Below are 20151 nucleotides of genomic sequence, written 5' to 3'. Positions count from 1 at the left end.
TTAGTTTCACTAAACTCAGCTGCTTCTGCAAAACATTCCAATACCTGTTCAGTGCAGTGCCATGATACGTCTATGGACTCAAATGGAATATACATGGCCACTCCCCCACTCCACAAGGAACCCCTCGAAAAACAGACAGCTAGTCTGTATCCTGCTAAAGGAAGCCTCTGAACTGTCAAACTATTAAAGTGGTTCTCCAATATACCAATAATTTCAGTCAACATCTATAAGCAGTTCGCTAGCTTTTATCTCTAATACCTCTCATATTTTGATGAAATATGCTAATTCCTTCTCTACCTGGAAACTTGACGTTGTCTGAAGGTGAGCCCTTTAAGAAACTTCCTTTAAGCTGGTATACCTATCAGCTGACCTCAAACCAAAAAAGGTGCAGCTCTAACACCAACTACTACAGGAATTCTTCCATGAGCGATCCCACCCCCACCCCTACACTGTCACCTACAAGATTTGCCAGCCTCCCCTTCCCATACCTATTGAGGTGCAGGCTACGCCTAGTGAAACTCAACAGGCACACTGCAATGTGACCCATGCCCTCTACCATCAGTGCCTTCTCCAGCCCCATGTTAACGCGCCTAACAGCCGCATTAAGATGAGGCTGATCATGATGCTGAAACAGTTGCACGAAATGCAATACTACTCAACTATTACAGTTACCAAAGATGGCAGATATTGACTTGCGAATTTTTATTTTGTATATTAATAAACAACTATCACCCACCTGTGGCTTACAATGTTCCTCCAACCAGCTGAAGACACAAGCTGACAGTTCAGTGAAATTTGACACTGAGATGTTGCTGAATGACTGGAAGAGTTGATCCATCACAGCCTGAAACTGGAGATTAAAGACAATTTTTATTATTACAGCCTGAAGTTATAAGGTTTTTCATTTTTTTATTACAAATTCAACAGTTATTTTAATAGTTTGGGGTAAATTATTGGATATGTGAACAGATGAGGTGGAAAAATGTTAAAATAATGGTGCTATCTTTCATCTACACGTTACTGGGTTAGTGTCTGCATTAGTGGTTATCGCACATTACTGTATCTTTAAAAACTTTCCACTGTCCACCTTAGTTTCTCACATACAAATTATTCCTTAGGTACGTGTTGTGTACATAGTTCCGCGTAGTCAGCGCGTACACAACTTTCCCACTAGAGCACGCCCCGCTAAGCTCAACAGCGCAGGCGCAGCGCTCGTCCGTCTCCGCCCTATGAGATGGCGCTGCCATAGAAATGGACCAAATTCTGCTTCCGCCGATCCGCGTATTAATAAGTAACGCAGCCAATGAGATTGCTGCTAACGTAGAACCTTTTCTCCTCGCGGATCACACTCGCGCAGTGATACATGAACGCGCGAGGTATTATAACGAGTGTACAGACCTCCGATTAGTCAGTCTGCATTAGTCTGTACCAGTCTGCATTAGTCTGTACCAGTCTGCATTAGTCTGTACCAGTCTGCATTAGTCTGTACCAGTCTGTATGAGTTCTACATTTGTCTGTACCAGTCTATAGTCAAGTTTCAGTCTGCGCCTAATAAGATTACCATATTCCTGTACATAGCCATGAAGATAAATGTATAGACACTTTTGTCAAGTATCAGAGATATATGTAAGAATAAGATTAATGTACCAATACCAAAGGAACTTCAGATTGTCAATTGTAAATAGCATCAAGAACCAAGTTAAGTAATTTTTATGCTTGTTATTATTTTAATAAATGTGTGTGAAAATTAATCAAGTTCTGTTTAAAGTTGGTCACCAGCAATCTGCTACTCTACATGTGCAAGTGGCATTTCTATCGTCTGACCTAACGGCAGAAGATAAAACACGCCACGATAAGACCACGAGACATATTGCTGACACTCGCCTACTTCGTTAGAGCGACAAGTCAAATAATCTGATGGTGTGTGTACTGAAGGTCTTACAGTACACACACCACAGTATGTGATCAATTATTTAAATTTTTCATTACTAAGAGCATGAAATTTTTTCAGTGCCCTGGACAATGCTACAAATAAACAGTAGTAGGCTACCTATCCAAATTATGCGACAGAAAACAAACTCAATATGCACTTATGCCATTCACTGCCATACACGTATGAAAGCGGGACTTTTTACAAATTTCATCAACCCTTGAGGGAACCGCGGCACACACTCACCACGCGGAACTTGGTCTCGTCCGAGACGCGCTGCACAGCCTGCCCTGGCTGGCTCTGCTGCGCCTTCACGATCTGCTCGTAGTTGGCCTGCATGATGCGCAGAGCCGTCACCTCCTTGCGCAGGCTGTTCCGCTCCTCCTCTTGCTTCTTCTTCTGCTGCAGCAGGAACTGCAACAAGGGAGGAAACAATGTGACATCATGTGGGTATGTTTTCTTGTAAAATGCAGTCTCCAGTTACAGCATTTTATTTTTACAATCAAATCCAACACCTTAAGAGTCCAAGACTGAACCAGAACATATCTCGGACTGCAACTCTGTGCCAAGTAGACTGCACATGAGTATAGGCCGGGCCCAAATTTTCTCAATGTGTGAGCCACCAATTACTCGAAAATTGGACTCATTTCATACGAAAACAATGTACGGACGTCTCACGATCTTGACTGGTGATGCCAACTGTAGTCAATTTCTAGAATTATTTCGAAACAAACATTAGTGAACTTAACAGCTGCTGTCACAAATGGCTGAGCCAACACGGTCACCCTGAAGTAATTTTGTGTGTGTGCTCATTAGGTTTCGCAGTTTGCTGTAATTCTGCAACAAATAAATCAGGTCTGTTGAGAGAGTAAGAAATTTGGAAGTTCCAAGAGGAAGGAATTGCTCAATAAATCAACTCACACTTTTTTCTTGGGGTGATAATTATACTTTCTGTCAGTATTGTTTTAAAATTTGTAATCTGTCAAAGAACTAAAGTGAACATGAAAAATAAATCTTAAGCTTGGTCCTGTTTTGGTATGTCTCTTCAAGATACATCAATTACATATGTGCCAGTAACACTTCAAATGAAAGCATACGAGCTGAGTTTCCTGGCCCAATGTTGTTCTAAATGGCCGGTTTTCAAAGTGTTAATACAAGGTGGACAGTGAGGTTCCCTCGAAAAACACGATAAAAATGTCGATTAAAAATTTTGAAGAGACTTAATCTGCTCTAAAAAAGAATTGACAGAATGACCGAGAAGAGCTCATACTCTATGTGTTTCAATCTTACGGAGCCAACGGCATTCAGTTCATAAACAAGCAGCTGTTAGCAGAGTGCCATGAGGGAGTGTTCACTGAATTCTCCATTACGACTGAAATTTCATCCTTACAAGCAACATTGTGTAACTACTGAAGGACAACAATTACCAGTTATGATTGGAATTCTGTCAGCAAATTATGACAGGTGTAAATAAGGGCAATGGGTTTCCACACAAGCTGTGAATGTCGACGGGGCCCATTTTCATCTCATAGGTTATGTGAATAAGCACAACTACCATTACTGGGCAGATAGCAACCATAATGGAGTACATGAACGCCCTCCAAACACTACAGATTGTTATGCTGAGATGTTTCAATCTTCTGCTGTGCCTGCATCGAACAGTAATCCACAAATTACTGAAACCTGGATTTTACAAGATGGTGGACATAACAAACTCCTAGGCAATCAATGGCAGCTGTGCAAGAATTGTTTGGTAACCATGTCATCTCAAGACTCCATGGCATTCTCTTGTCCTCCAGATTACCACATTTATAGGATCTACAGAACCTGGCCAAGAACAATGGATGAACCAAAACAAAGAATTCAATTTGAAATTTGTGGTTCCCAGCTGACATGGTGCAGCAATCAATGAGGAACCTCAAGTGCAGATTGAAGGAGCAGGGAGGAGGAGGTAAGTGTTTAACATCCTGTCAACAACTAGGTCATTAGAGACAGAGCACAAGGTCGGATTATGGAAGGATGAAGAAGGAAAGCAGCCACGCTCTTTTGAAGGAACCATCTCAGCACTTGCCTTAAGCGAATTAGGGAAATCGTGGAAAACCCAAATCATGATGGCAGGACACAAGTTTCAACTGTCAGCTTCCTGAATGGGATTCCAGTGTGCTAACCACTATACTACCCTGCTCAGCAGCAGATTGAAATACTGCATATGTACAGGAGGATAACATCCATAGGATGCAATTTTCAGACATTAATACTTGATTACTGTCTCTTACAAAGTACGTTGTAGTAGTTCAGTTGTCAGTAAAAAATTTTGGCACATTTTTTTCTATTTTTCATTAGGTGTTCCAAAAGTTTCCATTTTTCTGTGTCATCCTGTATTAACAGTAACCTCAAATTACTGCCACAAATATTTACAGAAGAAACATAAAACTGGTGATGAGATCAATTTGAGTTCCAGAGACATGTAAGAACACACAAGACAACACTGATCATATGATGTACCTTAGAAAACAGCTTCGAGAAAGGCTAACCTTTATTTATAGCATTAGTGGATTTAGAATAAGTTTTGGAATACGCTATTTGAAATCTGAAGATAGTAGGGGTAAAGTACAGGGAGCAAAAGGTTATTTATAACTTGTAAAGAAATCAGACTGCATTTTTATGAATCTAAGCATTCTGCCACATGAAGGTAAGTTCTAGCCTATTTCCCTTTTGATATAAATGTCATATTATTTTAGTTTACACAAAAACAAAAGAAATAAAATTACTCAAAGGAGTGTCAGTTAAAAATTGTTTTTCCTATTGTCATGTACACACTGCACAGAATTGGCATATTTATCAATATAATGTGCGGTTCAAAATACTGATAACAATTTGTACTTCCATTGACACGCATGTGTGAGTATGTATATATAAAACAAAGCCTCAACTATTCTGTCATAATTATGATGGGTATTTTCATTTAGAATAGACTATTATGAACGTGAGTCATGTTCTACCAGGTAACACAATGTTGGCACCAATTCCCACTGTTAGATACCCCTGAAATACTTTTCTGTTGTATCTCACTACACCTTCAGGTCAATGTCAGAACCCTATCCTCATAATATGTCTGCAGCCAATTTCCTATCTATACGTCTGACTACCCATTTCCCTAGAAGGTACAGGTTGATAACTCCAAAGTCACTTAAAGTGTAGGGTAAGAGAAAATTACTTGCATTATTCCACTCAGAAATCTTGCTCTCTGTTAATATAAAATGAAAACTTACTATTAAGCATAGCCACACAGAATGCACTGTTTGTCATACTTTTCTCACAACCTATAGATGTCAACAATACTGTAGCTTTTACAGATCATTGACAACAAGGTTAACCTACATCACATTTATTGTTGGTACTGAAATTATGATTAAACTTAGGTTTCACAAACCATACATACAAATATATTTTGCTCAACTTCAACATAAATACTGGCCTGAAAGCTGCACATAAAAAATTTTGAGAAGTGGGGAAATTTCTCAGTCATTATTAAGGCGAGCCGACGGAACTAAAATCCCGAATGTGAAATACAAGTACTCGCACGGAGTCACACACTGAGTCTCTCATAAATAAAATGTGTTCACATACAACATAATAATGTCATCTCAGATGTTACTAAAATTAATTTCATAGTTTTCTTAACAAATTTCTCACTGGAATTTCTACAAGGTCCAACAAAGTGCAAATTGAAACTTCCTGGCAGATTAAAACTGTGTACAGAACCAAGACTCGAACTCGGGACCTTTGCCTTTCGCGGGCAAGTGCTCTACCATCTGAGCTACGGAAGCATGACTCACGCCCTGTCCTCACAGCTTTACTTCTGCCAGTATCTCGTCTCCTACCTTCCAAACTTTACAGAAGCTCTCCTGCAAACCTAGCAGAACTAGCATTCCTGAAAGAAAGGATAAAGGATACTGCGGGGGGGACCATCTCAGCACATTTGGCCTTTACAAATGTCTGCTTGTGTCTGTGTATGTGCGGATGGATGTGTGTGTGTGTGTGTGCGCGCGCGCGCGCGCGCGCGCGCGCGCGCGCGCGCGCGAGTGTATACCTGTCCTTTTTTCCCTCCTAAGGTAAGTCTTTCCGCTCCTGGGATTGGAATGACTCCTTACCCTCTCCCTTAAAACCCACATCCTTTCGTCTTTCCCTCTCCTTTCCTCTTTCCTGATGAAGCAACCGTTTGTTGCGAAAGCTTGAATTTTGGGTGTATGTTTGTGTGTCTATCGACCTGCCAGCGCTTTTGTTTGGTAAGTCTCATCACATTTGTTTTTAGATATATTTTTCCCACGTGGAATGTTTCCCTCTACTGCCATCAGCTCTACACAGTCCACAGGCATGTTGGGTCTGAGTAGTACCTCTATGTAGTCGATGGACTTCTGGAGGACGGTGGCCTTGCTCAACTTGTAGCCGGACGTCTCGGGCTGCTGGCACGTCGGAACCAGCGACTGCAGCGCATCGTAACCCTTCTTGATGGCGTCCCGCCTCTTCTGCTCTGCCTGCAACCGATACGAAGCCAACACACGTAAGTTAATTGTCTTAAGGATCACGATAATAATTCCACAGAAGAACAAAGCGGTTTACATGTAAAGACCACAGGACTTTGAGCATTCTATTTCACACTTTTTCCGGATTTCCCAGTTTCAAATACACCTTTTCCTGGTTGAAAATACACTATACCCTGGATGAAAATACATTTTTTCCATGTTGACTGACAATATACTTCCCTTGGAGCCGTAAAATTCATCAATCCTTTGAATGGTAAGGATTTTATAGACTGGCATAGAACTTTCTGACACTTTAGGGGAAAAAATCCACCAAATACAGCACAATAGCTTTAAAAGCACTGAAATTGAGACTGTGATGCACTTTTGTCAGTCAATCATAGCTCATGTCATGTGATCTCCGCAGACATTCCAAGTATGGGACACGTCATGTAGTCGACCAATGGCAACATGACTGTTAAAGTAGTGTGAACAAAAGAATTTTGAACACACAATTAGAAAAAGTTAGGGAAAGTTAATGTGTGTGTGTGTGTGTGTGTGTGGCGGGGAGGGGGGGGTATTAGGGTTAGGTACGACCCTAAGGGTACAGGTTGAATTGCAGCAGCTGAATATTTCTTACAAGCAGGCTTATACATTTCAGTGCTGTGCAGCGAATATTTTGTGGGTTACCTGACCGAATACATGTTCCGTCAAGCACGTCAACTTTATATAGAAAAGCCAATTACATGTGAAATTGCCGAAGAATTCACCCGCACTTTTTTAAGGATAATTGTACTTCTTGCCAATATTATTGCATAATTTGTTATCTACGAAAGAGCTAACAGAAATATGAAAAACTAACCTGTAAGGTTGGCCTTTTTCAGTGTACGTTATCCTTTTAAGATATATCAAACACAAATGTACCACTAAAATTTTAAATAACGCGATAAATGGCTGGTCCTCTGGACCCGAAATTTTTCTAAGTGCCTGTCCTCAAAGTATTAGGTATCGGATGAGAGTCAAACACTCCACGATTTAAGAAATTCAGCGCACATTCTCACATGTACCATAATTCACCTTGTGTAAAAGGAAATTTACTTTGAAGGTAACGCTTTTCAAACCACCATTCGCAATATTTTCCCGTGATCTGCTATAAACCTAAACAGTTATGACATCACGCTCATTGAAAGCATTTTGTTGATACAAAGTATTGCAGTGTTTGTCTTTAAACCTTTTAACACATTTTGCTGTTAGCAGACACTTGTGTGTCCACTATATTTTGTTACTATAAATAGTGCGTTTTCATTGCAACTGAAGTTTTATTTTGGTGTTTTTCTTTCATTTATGTTTTATCGCTACAGTCTTATTCTGCAATAGTGTGCTAAAGTAAAATTCTTTGTTAGAGTATCAGTTAGTATCAGTCAAAATTACAAAAATTTAACTGGGAACTAAAACAATGAAAAATTGCTGAAATTCTAAAAGACTTCCGGAGTCTTCCTGGATGAAAAAATTCCTGGGTTTTTCCCAGATTTTCCAGTTGTTCTGGGGCACTTACACTCTGATAATATTGACCAAACTCAAAAATTTAAAATGCTGCCATCACCTACTCATTAAGTAGTATGATTTAATGTTAAAAGTTTAACACAATGAGACAAGTATTACCATTATACACTTTCTGCTTGGCTTGAGACAGCTTAACTTATCGCACACAAATACCTGAACTTTACTCAAATGAAAATGAGGGCATTCAGCAACTTCCGACAAACTTTACAAGCATAATTTGATACCTTTCCTAAATATTTTCTTGCTTATGTGCTTGAAGTCCAATATTTAACCCATTAACTCCTTGGTGAAACAATCAGGCGTTTGAAGCTGTTTTACACAAGGGAGTTCAATTCTGTAAAAATGTGGCAGTTTACTAGTTGAAAAAGAATGCACAGAAGTAAAAATGAGAGCAAATACAGAATTAATAAAATCTGACAAAGGATTAGAAAGGGGGAAAAATTGTATTTGAACCAAGTAACTTAATAAAAATAATGACCACAGTCTTTTCAAAAAAGAGGTAGACTCAATAGGACTCAACTACATAACCTTCACCACTCCACCCCAGTAACTTAAACACTACGCTACGACACCATTTTAAAAATTGTTCTTGATATTAATGCTCTAATAGATCAGGCTCTAATAGATCAGAACAATTTTAACAATTACTTGCAGATGACAGCCCACCAAGGTGATCAGCTGCAGGGTGTGATACATGGAACCGTAGCCTGCACATTTCCAACAAGTCGGTACTACCACCGAGCACCTGTCTTTAGCAAGTTACCAAATCCTCTCGCTAAGTACCTGGGTGTGGGCCTCCCGGCGGCGCTCCTTGTAGCTCAGTGCGTTCCCCATGCTGCTCCCCCTGCTGCTGCCTGTGCCTCCACCATCACTGTCGTCTTCCTCGTCTGTAGAGAAGACAAGATTTTATTTATTTATTTATTTATTTATTGTTCTGTAGGACCAAATTAAGGAGAAATCTCCATGGTCATGGAACAAGTCAATACATGAAATTATAACACGATAGTAGAAACAGATAAAATGAAATATAAAAAACATATTCAGGCGACAAGTCGTAAGTTTGAATAAAGAAAAGCAACCATGTAACACTGGAATTTGCTTAATTTTTTAGCTCTTTCAGGAGCTCCTCGACAGAATAGAAGAAGTGAGCCTTGAGGAAACTCTTCAGTTTACACTTAAAAGACTTTGGGCTACTGCTAAGATTTTTGAGTTCTTGTGGTAGCTTATTGAAAATGGATGCAGCAGAATACTGCACTCCTTTCTGCACAAGAGTCAAGGACGTGCATTCCACATAAAGATTTGATTTCTGCCTAGTATTAACTGAGTGAAAGCTGCTAACTCTTGGGATAGGCTAATATTGCTAACAACAAACAACATTAAAGAAAATATATACTGTGAGGGCAATGTCAGAATTCCCAGACTACTGAATAGGGGTCGACAAGAGGTTCTCGAACTTACACCACATATAGCTCGAACAGCCCGTTTTTGGGCCAAAAATACCCTTTTTGAATCAGAAGAATTAACCCAAAAAATAATACCATATGACATAAGCGTATGAAAATATGCGAAGTAGACTACTTTTCGTGTTGAACTGTCACTTATTTCAGATACTGTTCTAATGGTAAATACAGCAGCATTTAGTTTCTGAACAAGATCCTGGACATGGGCTTTCCGCAACAGCTTACTATCTAACCGAACGCCTAGGAACTTGAACTGTTCCATCTCGCTTATAATATGCCCATTCTGTCTGATCAAAATATCGGTTCTTGTTGAATTGTGAGTTAGAAACTGTAAAAACTGAGTCTTACTGTGATTTAGCATCAAATTGTTTTCCACAAGCCATGAACTTATTTCATGAACTACATTATTTGATACTGTTTCAATATTACACACAAGATCCTCAACTACCAAGCTGGTGTCATCAGCAAACAGAAATATTTTTGAATCACCTGTAATACTAGAAGGCATATCATTTATATAAATAAGAAACAGCAGTGGCCCCAGCACCGACCCTTGGGGAACGCCCCACTTAACAGTGCCCCATTGTGACTGAACATCACTACCACTCTCAATATTGCGGAGAATTACCTTCTGCTTTCTGTTCTTAAAGTAAGAGGCAAACCAATTGTAAGTTACTCCCCTTACTCCATAATGGTCCAACTTCTGCAGTAATATTTTGTGGTCAACACAGTCAAAAGCCTTCGTTAAATCAAAGAAAACACCTAGCATTCGCAACCTTTTATTTAATCCGTCCAAAACCTCACAGAGAAAAGAGAATATAGCATTTTCCGTTGCCAAATTACTTCTAAAGCCGCACTGTACATTTGATAGCAAATCGTGTGATATAAAATGATCAATTAACCTTACATACACAGCATTTTCGATAACTTTTGCAAACACAGATGGCATAGATATAGGTCTAAAATAATCTACATTATCCCTTTCTCCCTTTTTATAAAGCAGCTTTACTACTGAGTACTTTAATCGCTCAGGAAACTGACCATTCCTAAAGGAAAAATTACAAATATGGCTAAATACAGGGCTAACATGTGCAGCACAGTACTTTAATATTCTATTAGACACTCCATCATAACCATGAGAGTCCTTAGTCTTCAGTGATTTAATTATAGACTCAATCTCCATCTTGTCTGTATCACAGAGTATTTCAGACGTCAACCTCGGAAAGGCATTTGCTAAGAAATTTATATGATTTCCTGTAGAAACTAAATTTTTATTTAATTTACCAGCAGTGCTCAGAAAATGGTTGTTAAATACTGTACATATATCTGATTCATCAGTAACAGAAATATTATTACTGCGAACTGACTTTAATCATCAACCTTGTGCTTCTGACCAGACACTTCCTTCACAACTGACCATATGGCTTTAATTTTATCCTGTGACTTAGCTATTCTATTTGCATACCACATACTTTTTCCCTTGCTAATAACATTTTTAAGCACCTTACAATACTTTTTGTAATGGGCTACTGTAGCTTGATTGTGACTACTTCTAACATTTTGATATAATTCCCACTTTGTTCTACATGATATCCTTATCCCACTAGTCAGCCAACCAGGCTGTCCATTACTGATAGTACCTCGTTTAGAATGTTCTAATGGAAAGCAACTCTCAAAGAGCATGAGAAGTGTGTTATGGAAAGCATTGTATTTATCATCTATATTATCGGCACTATAAACATCTTGCCACTCTTGTTCCTTGACAAGTTTTGAAAAACTCTCTATTGCTGTTGGAATAACTTTCCTACATAGTTTGTAATTAAATACGACATTGGTTTGAGTACAAAAACCTTTTAGTGTTAAAATTTGTGCATCATGGCCTGAAAGGCCATTCACCCTTTTACTAACAGAATGCCCATCTAGTAATGAAGAATGAATAAAAATATTGTCTATGACTGTGCTACTGTTCCCCTGCACCCTAGTTGGAAAAAACACAGTTTGCATCAGATCATATGAATTTAGGAGATCTACCAACATCCTTTTTCTTGCACAATCATGTACAAAATTAATATTGAAGTCACCACATATAACTACTTTCTGATACTTCCTACAAAGTGAATCAAGAACCCTCTCCAGCGTAAGCAAAAATGCTCTGACGTCGGAGTTAGGGGACCTATAAACAACAGCAATTAGAAGTTTAGTTTCACTAAATTCAACTAATGCTGCACAACTTTCAAATATCTGTTCAGTGCAGTGTCGTGATACATGTATGGACTCAAATGAAATACTGTTTTTTACGTACTGAGCCACTCCCCCACCCCGCAAGGAACTCCTTCAGAAACAGCCAGCTAATCTGTAGCCTGGTAAAGAAAGCCTCTGAATTATCAAATTATTTAAGTGGTGCTCTGATATACCAATAATTTCAGAGTTAACATCTATTAGCAGTTCACAAACTTTATCTCTAATACCTCTTATATTTTGATGAAATATGCTAATTCCTTCTCTACTTGGAAACATTACATCCTCTGGAAGTGAGCCCTTAGTTACAGGCACTTCCTTTAATAAGGTATATCTATCAGCTGACTACAGTCTAAAAAAGGTGCAGCTCAAACACCAACTACTACAGGAATTTTTCCATGAGTGATACCACTACCACTACCACTACCACCACCACCACCACCACCACCACCATCATCATCACCCACTACACTGTCACCTATAAGCTTAGCCAGCCTCCCCTTCCCATACCTATTGAGGTGCAGGCCATGCCTAGTGAAACCCCATCTACTTATAGACCCAACTGGCACCACTGAAATGTGATCCAAGCCCTCTGCCATCAGTGCCCTCCCCAGCCCCACATTAACGTGCCTAACAGCCGCATTAAGGTGAGGCCGATCATGACGCTGAAACAGTTGCATGAAATGCACATTAGTGCCACCAGTTTGAGTAGCTATCTTAACCAAGTCACCACGGACATCATATTCCCCGCCCCTATCGAGACTGTTCCCTGCTCCACCCACTATCACTACCTGATCCTCTTTCGTAAAATTCTTACATAACTCCCCTAAGCTTTCAGTCACCTGAGCCAACCCTGCACTAGGCTTCACAATGCTGGTGACCTGGTACTCACTCCCCAACACTTCCTGCAACTGCTGGCCCACACCTCTACCGTGGGAACTACCTAGCAGCAGAACCTTCTTTCTGCTAGACTTTGCAACTAACCTAGGCCTCCTAATTGCTGAGGACTGCTGTAAGTTACCTACATCTACGGCTACACGAGGCTCCTCTCCACTCAACTCTGACAGTTGGTCGTATCTATTGCATGTATGCAAAGTAAAACTGTCTGAATACCTCCTCTTCCTAGCTACCTTCTTGCCAACTGCCAGTTCCCACTCCCCACCACCCTTCACCCTCCTCAACCTATCTAGTTCCTCCTTTGCGCATTGTAACTGCACCTGAAGGGCACAGATCTTATGCTCCTGCTCCTCTATTAACTTGTTTTTACTACAGATTCTACATACCCAGGAGAGGATCTCCCTAAAATGACCACTGGCTTCCCCACTGCATTGCCCCCAATAAAAATACTTTGAACAAATCCCACACCGTAATCCACTACTCACAAACCTACAACAGAGCCCACACTTTTCACTTATGGTAAAATTTTACAGTTACTGAAAAAAGCTATACGTCTACGTTACCAAATTTCAGTTACACCAGTAGAACTATTTAAGAACTAACAATAATGGTCTCGAAATTCTCTGCCTACTAAGAAAGCAGCTACTTGTATTAATACCACTACAACACAGCCGATACCAATACCAGCAAAAGTTCACAAAATTATTAGCTAAAACCAAAAAATTAAAACGACCACTGTAACACTAAGCGAAGATAAAACACTGAATGAAAATTTTGCTGAAATATTTCACTAGAAAGAATAATAAACGTCAGTTGAAAACTAAAGCACGAAATTTACTAAACCACTTCAGCACACTGAAAACTCTATAAAACACAGCGAGCGAACGATTACAAAAGTTTATTAAGTCGTTATTCCACCACAAACGGCACGCAACACTGCTGAAATCTATTAAATTTAATAACTGTATTACAGAGCACAAATAAGTTTGTCAGTACTTAGCTTATAAGCGCTACAGCTGCACAACGCAAAATGTAAACATACTACTGAGGCGCGAGGCTTAGACGAACGACGAAAGCACTTTGTTCTACAAGATATTCTTATCCCTCTAGTCAGCCACCCAGGCTGCCTGTTTGTGCTAGTACCCTGTTTTAAATGTTCTAACGGAAAGCAACTTTCAAAGAGCACGAGAAAAGTCTTGAGAAAAGCATTATATTTATCGTCTACTGTATCAGCACTATAAACATCTTGCCACTCTTGTTCCTTGATAAGGCTTGCAAAGGTCTCTACAGCAACAGGATCAGCTTTCCTACACAGTTGATAACTATATTTAACATGTGTTGCAGCACAAAAATCTTTTAGAGTTAAAATTTGTGCATCATGATCTGAAAGGCCATTCACCTTTTTGCTAACAGAATGCCCTTCTAGTAATGAGGAATGAACAAAAATGTTGTCTATGGTTGTTCTACTGTTCCCTTGCACTCTCATTGGAAAGAATACGGTTTGCATAAGATTATATGAATTAAGGAGGTCTACCAGCATTCTTTTCCTTGCACAATCACTTATACAATTAATATTGAAGTCACCACATATAACTAACTTTTTGTATTTCCTATAAAGTGAACCAAGAACCTCCTCCAGCTTTAGCAAAAATGTTGTGAAATCGGCATCTGGGGATCTACGAATAACAACAGTTAGAAGTTTAGCTCCATTAAATTTAACCACACCCGCACAACATTCAAACACCTTTTCAGTGCAGTACTTTGAAACATCAATTGACTCAAATGGGATGCCGTTTTTCACATACATGGCTACTCCCCCACACCGCAAAGAGCTCCTAGAAAAGCTGCCAGCCAACCTGTATCCTGGTAAAGGAAGCCTCTGAATTGTCTCCTTATTTAAGAAGTGTTCGGATATACCAATAATTTCAGAGTCAACATCTATAAGCAGTTCACTAACTTTATCTCTAATACCTTGTATATTTTGATGAAATATACTAATTCCCTCATTACTCGGATACCTAAGCTTTGTCAAAAGTGGTTCCTTTGTTAGAGAGACTTTCCTCAAGTAGGAATACTTATCAGCTTACTTAAATCTAAAATAAGGTGCAGCTCTAACACCCACTACTGCAGGAATTTTCCCATGAGTGATCCCACCACCCCCACCTATGCTGTCACCTATAAGCTTTGCCAACCTCCCCTTCCCATACCTGTTGAGGTGCAGGCCACGTCTAGTGAAACCCGTCCTGCTGATAGACTCCACCGACACCACTGCTTTCTGTCATCAGTGCAACCCCAAGTCTCATGTTATTACGCCTGACGGCTGTATTAAGATGAGGCAGATCGTGACGCTGAAACATTTCCGCGAAATGCACATTCGTGTTGCCAGTCTGAGTGGCTATCTTTTCCAGATCACCATCTATGTCATACTCCCCATCCCTATCAATACTATTACCAGCCCCACCCACAATCACTACCTGATCCTCTTTAGCAAAATCCCTACATAACCCCCCTATGTTAACAGTCACCTGAGCCAATCCTGCATTAGGCTTCACAATGCTGGTGACCTGGTACTCACTCCCCAGCACTTCCTGCAACTGCTGGCCTCCACCTCTGCCATGAGAACTACCTAACAGCAGAACCTTCTTCTTTCTCTTCGGCTTGGCAACTGTTCTAGCCACCGTAACTGCTGAGGTCTGCTGCATACTCCCTATATCTACAGCTTCTAGAGATTCCTCTCCACTAGACTCTGACAGTTGGTCATATCTATTGCAAACACCAATAGTAAACTACATGAAAATCTTCTTCTCCTAGCAGATCTCTTGCCAACAGCCAGCTCCCATTCCCCAACCCCCTTCTCCCTCCTCATCCTATCTAGCTCCTGTGTGTTTTTCAACTGCACCTGAAGGGCACAGATCTTACACTCCTGCTCCTCTATCAGCTTATTCTTGCTACATAACCTGCAGTCCCAGGAGAAGATCTCACCAGAATGCCCACTGGCTTCCCCACTGCATTTCCCCCAGCGAAAACACTTCGAACAAGTCTCACACCGCACACATCACTTCCTGTTTTTAACAAATTGATCACTAACAGTTCTAAACTATGTACCAACCCAGCACTTCCTACTGCTGTCCTGCCACAGTCCTACCACACCCCGTCAGAAGCCATGCCATTCATGAACTCTGCTGCCATCACCGCACAACCTCATATGTTGGTATGACGACCAAGCTGTCCCCAGTATGAACGCCCACTGCCCAACTGTGATGACAACTGGTTTGTAGGGCCCTCAACTGCGCAGTCATCAGCACCCGTACAAAGTCCCAATTATTACACAGTCCAAGTTTTACACAATTCATTATAGCTACTGTCATGAACGATGATGATGATTAAAGTGTTGGCAGAAGAGCCAACACTGTGTTGCTAGAGGAGGCCGAAATGCACGCGTTTAATTGCACGCTGACTGGCGTGAGGTCTGGAACAGTTAAGGGAATTAATAGTAGCAAATAAAGTACGTAGTTGATATAATACTTAACTTTAATCCACAATTGGTGTACATCGCTCTTGACGGTACATGTTATAATCTCAATATCAAATGCTATGGCACCTTGCTAGGTCGTAGCAAATGACGTAGCTGAAGGCTATGCTAACTATCGTCTCGGCAAATGAGAGCGTAGTTGTCAGTGATCCATCTCTGGCTAAGTCAGCTGTACAACTGGGGCGAGTGCTAGTACGCCTCTCTAGACCTGCCGTGTGGCGGCACTCGGTCTGCCATCACTGACAGTGGCGACACGCGGGTCCGTCGTATACTAGCGGACCGCGGCCGATTTAAAAGCTACCACCTAGCAAGTGTGGTGTCTGGCGGTGACACCACAATGATGATGATGATGATGATGATGATGATGATGAAATGATGAGGAAAACACAAATGCCCAGTCCCCGGGCAGAGAAAAATCCCCAACCCGGCCGGGAATCGAACCTGGGACCCCGTGATCCAGAGGCAGCACTGCAAGTCACTAGACCACAAGCTGCGGACAGCCAAACTGTAGCACAAAATGTGGTGTGGCTGAGGGCAAAAGCCAGCAAGTTTTCTTTCTCTTTTGTGTGAGCCTACTGACGGGGAAGGAGTTTACAACAATTCCCATACATATTTACCAACTGGGAAGTATTGCTAAGTTTACCATCAAATATCAATTCAAGTGCTATGATGACTTTTTGGACGGTATTTCTTTGGAATATAGCTTTGCACGTAAGTGAAATGTGGATGATAAACAGTTCGGATGAGAACAGAACAGGAGCTTTTGAAATGTGACTCTACCGAAGAATGCTAAAGATTGTTTGGGTCAATCACATAACTAATGAAGATATACTGAATCAAACTGGAGAGAAAAGAAATTTATGGCACTGCTGGACCAAAATAATGGCTGGTTGATAAATCCTGAGCCATCAAGGAAACACACTGATGTATAATTTAGCAATGGAAGTATAGGCGGGATAAACTGTAAGAGGTGGGTGGGGGGGGCATCCTCGAGTACCATAAGCAGATTCAGATGGATGTAGGTTGCAGTATGACCCTTTCTTAAGACAAGGATTCAACTGACGAAATCAAAGAAAATGAGCTGTTAGTGCAACAAGGTTCAATCTGACTTCTGTTACAAGTAGAACATACTTGTACTGCAAACTGTGAAGAAATAGCACAATTACAAGAATGTATGAAGCTCCAACTGATATCACTTTATTTGATTTGAGGTTATACTTGACAGATGGATTTTAATTTTTTAATTAGTGAACTATTTAACTTGTAAATAATGATAAATAAAATTGAGTTTTTGTGTAAGTATGGTTTCTATTAATCAGATCTTATTATTTTAACAAACGTTGGGATTTAAAAGAGGAAAATATCTAATATGTAAACTGCTCCTTTCTTCTTCTTTTTTTTTTTTTGGGGGGGGGGGGGGGGGGAGGAGGAAACAAGAAAAAGGAAATCTGCTCTTATGAACTGACTGAAGAAACAAGCATTGAGGTAAAGTGTCACTTGAAAATGCAAGAGATGCTCGAATAGCATGATTAGATACTAATTTATTATAATTTTCGGAGATTGCTTGCAGCATCACATTTATGTAGAAAGAGGTAGTGGAAAGGTTAACACAGCTATATTGGACTTCTTCTACAGTATTTTTGTGAATGTTCTTTACAGTTCATTGAAACAAGCACTGACTAGTACCATATCAGAAACTCTGACATAAATTTAAGCGAAACGAATGAAGTATTAGGTGACACTTTGTCATTCCAAACAGTCAAGTAGTTATCCAGAAATGATGAGGCTTGTACAGGACAGACTAGCATTGAAAGCTGCATCTTCATACTGAAGACCATGACAACAATTCAGACTTTACAACCACCCACTGCACCTGGAATAGGATCGCATAGCACAGGTATCAAAACACACACACACACACACACACACACACACACACACACACACACACACACACAGTAATGAGTGAAATACCCTCAGACTGCTTCCTCCACCCACTCTCGCCTATCCAGTGCAGCCACGGTTCGTCAGACCCGCGACGCCCGTTCCCATTGTGCCGCCAGTGGAGCCAAGCATCCCCTATAAACGGCTGATAGTGCAATCCACTCTCTCCGGTCTCCATCCCGTGCTCGCCACCACACACTTCGCTATCTGCCGCTGGAGGAGCAGAGTAGCTACTTCGTGCTTCGCCAGCTGTTATATTATCAGACCCGTGGACGGGTAGCAATTGTGCTTTCTGATAACACACACTAATGGCAGCTAGGCACAGATAAAGACTGATCAGTGGAACAACTTCCTCATAAAGGTACAATTTTAGCTGAATCAATATTAATTAGCATGAAACCTGAGGACTGAAGGTAAGTTCCTGGTCGCATAAATACGCTGTGTGTTAAAATTCTATAAAATAATTCTATTAAAAAAATTTGCTCATGTAGGATAATAAAAGGCCAGAAAGATTATTTTCATTCGGCCTTTGCCGCTGAAGAACAGAGGTCAGCACAGGTGCACAAATCAGGTGACTGCTGCGGAGGCGGATATATGCAGCAACATTGACTGAACGGTCATTGAGGAAACACGCTGGTAGCCCCTCAGTTCATCTGGACAGTCTGTTACTAAACACTTTGATGTCTATTCATCCGAACACATGTCCACAGCCATCATTCACCCTTGTGTTCTATGGCCCTCGGTGCACCATAGTTGCCGCAGTGCCCATTTTGGATAGTGCCATTTTATCAAGTACAGTACACTTTAACCGTGTCCCTATACAGAGAGTTGACAAACTTAGCCATTTTGGAAATCCTCCCACCCTTAGTCCAAAAGCCAATGATCATGCCTTTTGGATGTCAAACAAATCACCCCATCACAACATTACAACAATGACTGCACACTTTTTCCGCATTCCCCCCCAACGAGCTTTTTATACCTTCCACTGCTAGTGACCTGCCATCTGTGAGTGGATATTGCTCTTTGACATCAAACATGGGCAGTGGTCATATTAATGTAATTGACTGCGTACTTAGCATGTGGCAATAAATACTGATCTGCAACTATCTTAGATGAACTGTATAATTTTACAAAATAAATATAACTAAAACAATAAATCTACAAATTAATACCTAAGTTTTTAATCTGTTGGAGTGCTTCCACTGTAACAAATCTATATTTCCAGGGTAAGCTAATCTGCTACAATTTGTTGAAAGTGCATTGTCATCTGATGTTCACTTCCACAGTCACACTGAGAAGATCAAGACACATCAATGGAGACTTTCACACAGGCACCACAGCATGTACAAATCCTGTTAATTAACTTCCAAACATGTCACGGTAATTCCATGCCAGTTGGTCTCGTACCAAGTCTCACAAGGTCTGATATTCCACATGAGCAATGCTAACCCAAGTTTCTGACCACTTCCTGCTCATGTTGAAAATCCATTCTTTGCAGCAATTCTGCCAATATCATAGGTAACTGCCAGGATTTTAAGAGGCTGATTCTAAGTGCAGGCATGTCAAGAGTGGATTGGAAGCTGGTGAATTTTAATTAATTTTTTTATATTCCATGAAAAGGGCAGTCTGTATCTGAATATCTTGTGGCCACATGAGGTGTTAACCAGGGAAGAAGAGTAAATATGATGCAGCCTATTATTGCACTCATCGCTACATTTAACTGAACATAGACTTTTCTCACATGTAAACTGTTAAGCCACACCGGCGAACAGTATTTGGCAGGAGAGTAGACTAAGTCCTCAGGAAGAACAGTCTAAAGCTGTAGCTCCCGCACTCCATGAGGTACCACTCACCTTCTGTACGATGCTGCAGTGTTTTCTGTGTTTCTTGTAGGACAAGAGTTACTTCTAAATATTTTGGGAAATCTTGGTGGTGGAGGACGTGACCATTAAAGGTGACATTTAGCTTTAACCATTAAAAGTGACATTTACCTTGGCATTGGCCACTCTTAAGATGAAAGCAGCTAATTTCAGTCTTTGTTGGGTTTAGTGCCAATCTCCACTT

General features: G+C 40.5%; 1 protein-coding gene across 3 annotated transcripts in view; it reads right to left on the bottom strand.

Moving 5' to 3' along the window:
* The window catches only part of LOC126109588 (max-like protein X), a 54918-nt gene that overhangs the window by 17690 nt on the left and 17077 nt on the right, over nucleotides 1–20151 (bottom strand). For all 3 annotated transcript variants that reach the window (XM_049914621.1, XM_049914622.1, XM_049914623.1), the window contains exons 3-6: nucleotides 8800–8903; nucleotides 6328–6468; nucleotides 2177–2344; nucleotides 737–850 (exon numbers count right to left, since the gene is read on the bottom strand). In XM_049914621.1, coding sequence (XP_049770578.1) covers nucleotides 737–850; nucleotides 2177–2344; nucleotides 6328–6468; nucleotides 8800–8903 — 527 coding nt within the window. The remainder of the gene's footprint in view (nucleotides 1–736; nucleotides 851–2176; nucleotides 2345–6327; nucleotides 6469–8799; nucleotides 8904–20151) is intronic.

Source organism: Schistocerca cancellata, chromosome 12 (assembly GCF_023864275.1).
Source record: "Schistocerca cancellata isolate TAMUIC-IGC-003103 chromosome 12, iqSchCanc2.1, whole genome shotgun sequence".
NCBI lineage: Eukaryota > Metazoa > Arthropoda > Insecta > Orthoptera > Acrididae > Schistocerca > Schistocerca cancellata.
The sequence above is the reverse complement of the archived record's forward strand: the minus strand, read 5'-3'. Positions and strand labels throughout refer to the sequence as shown.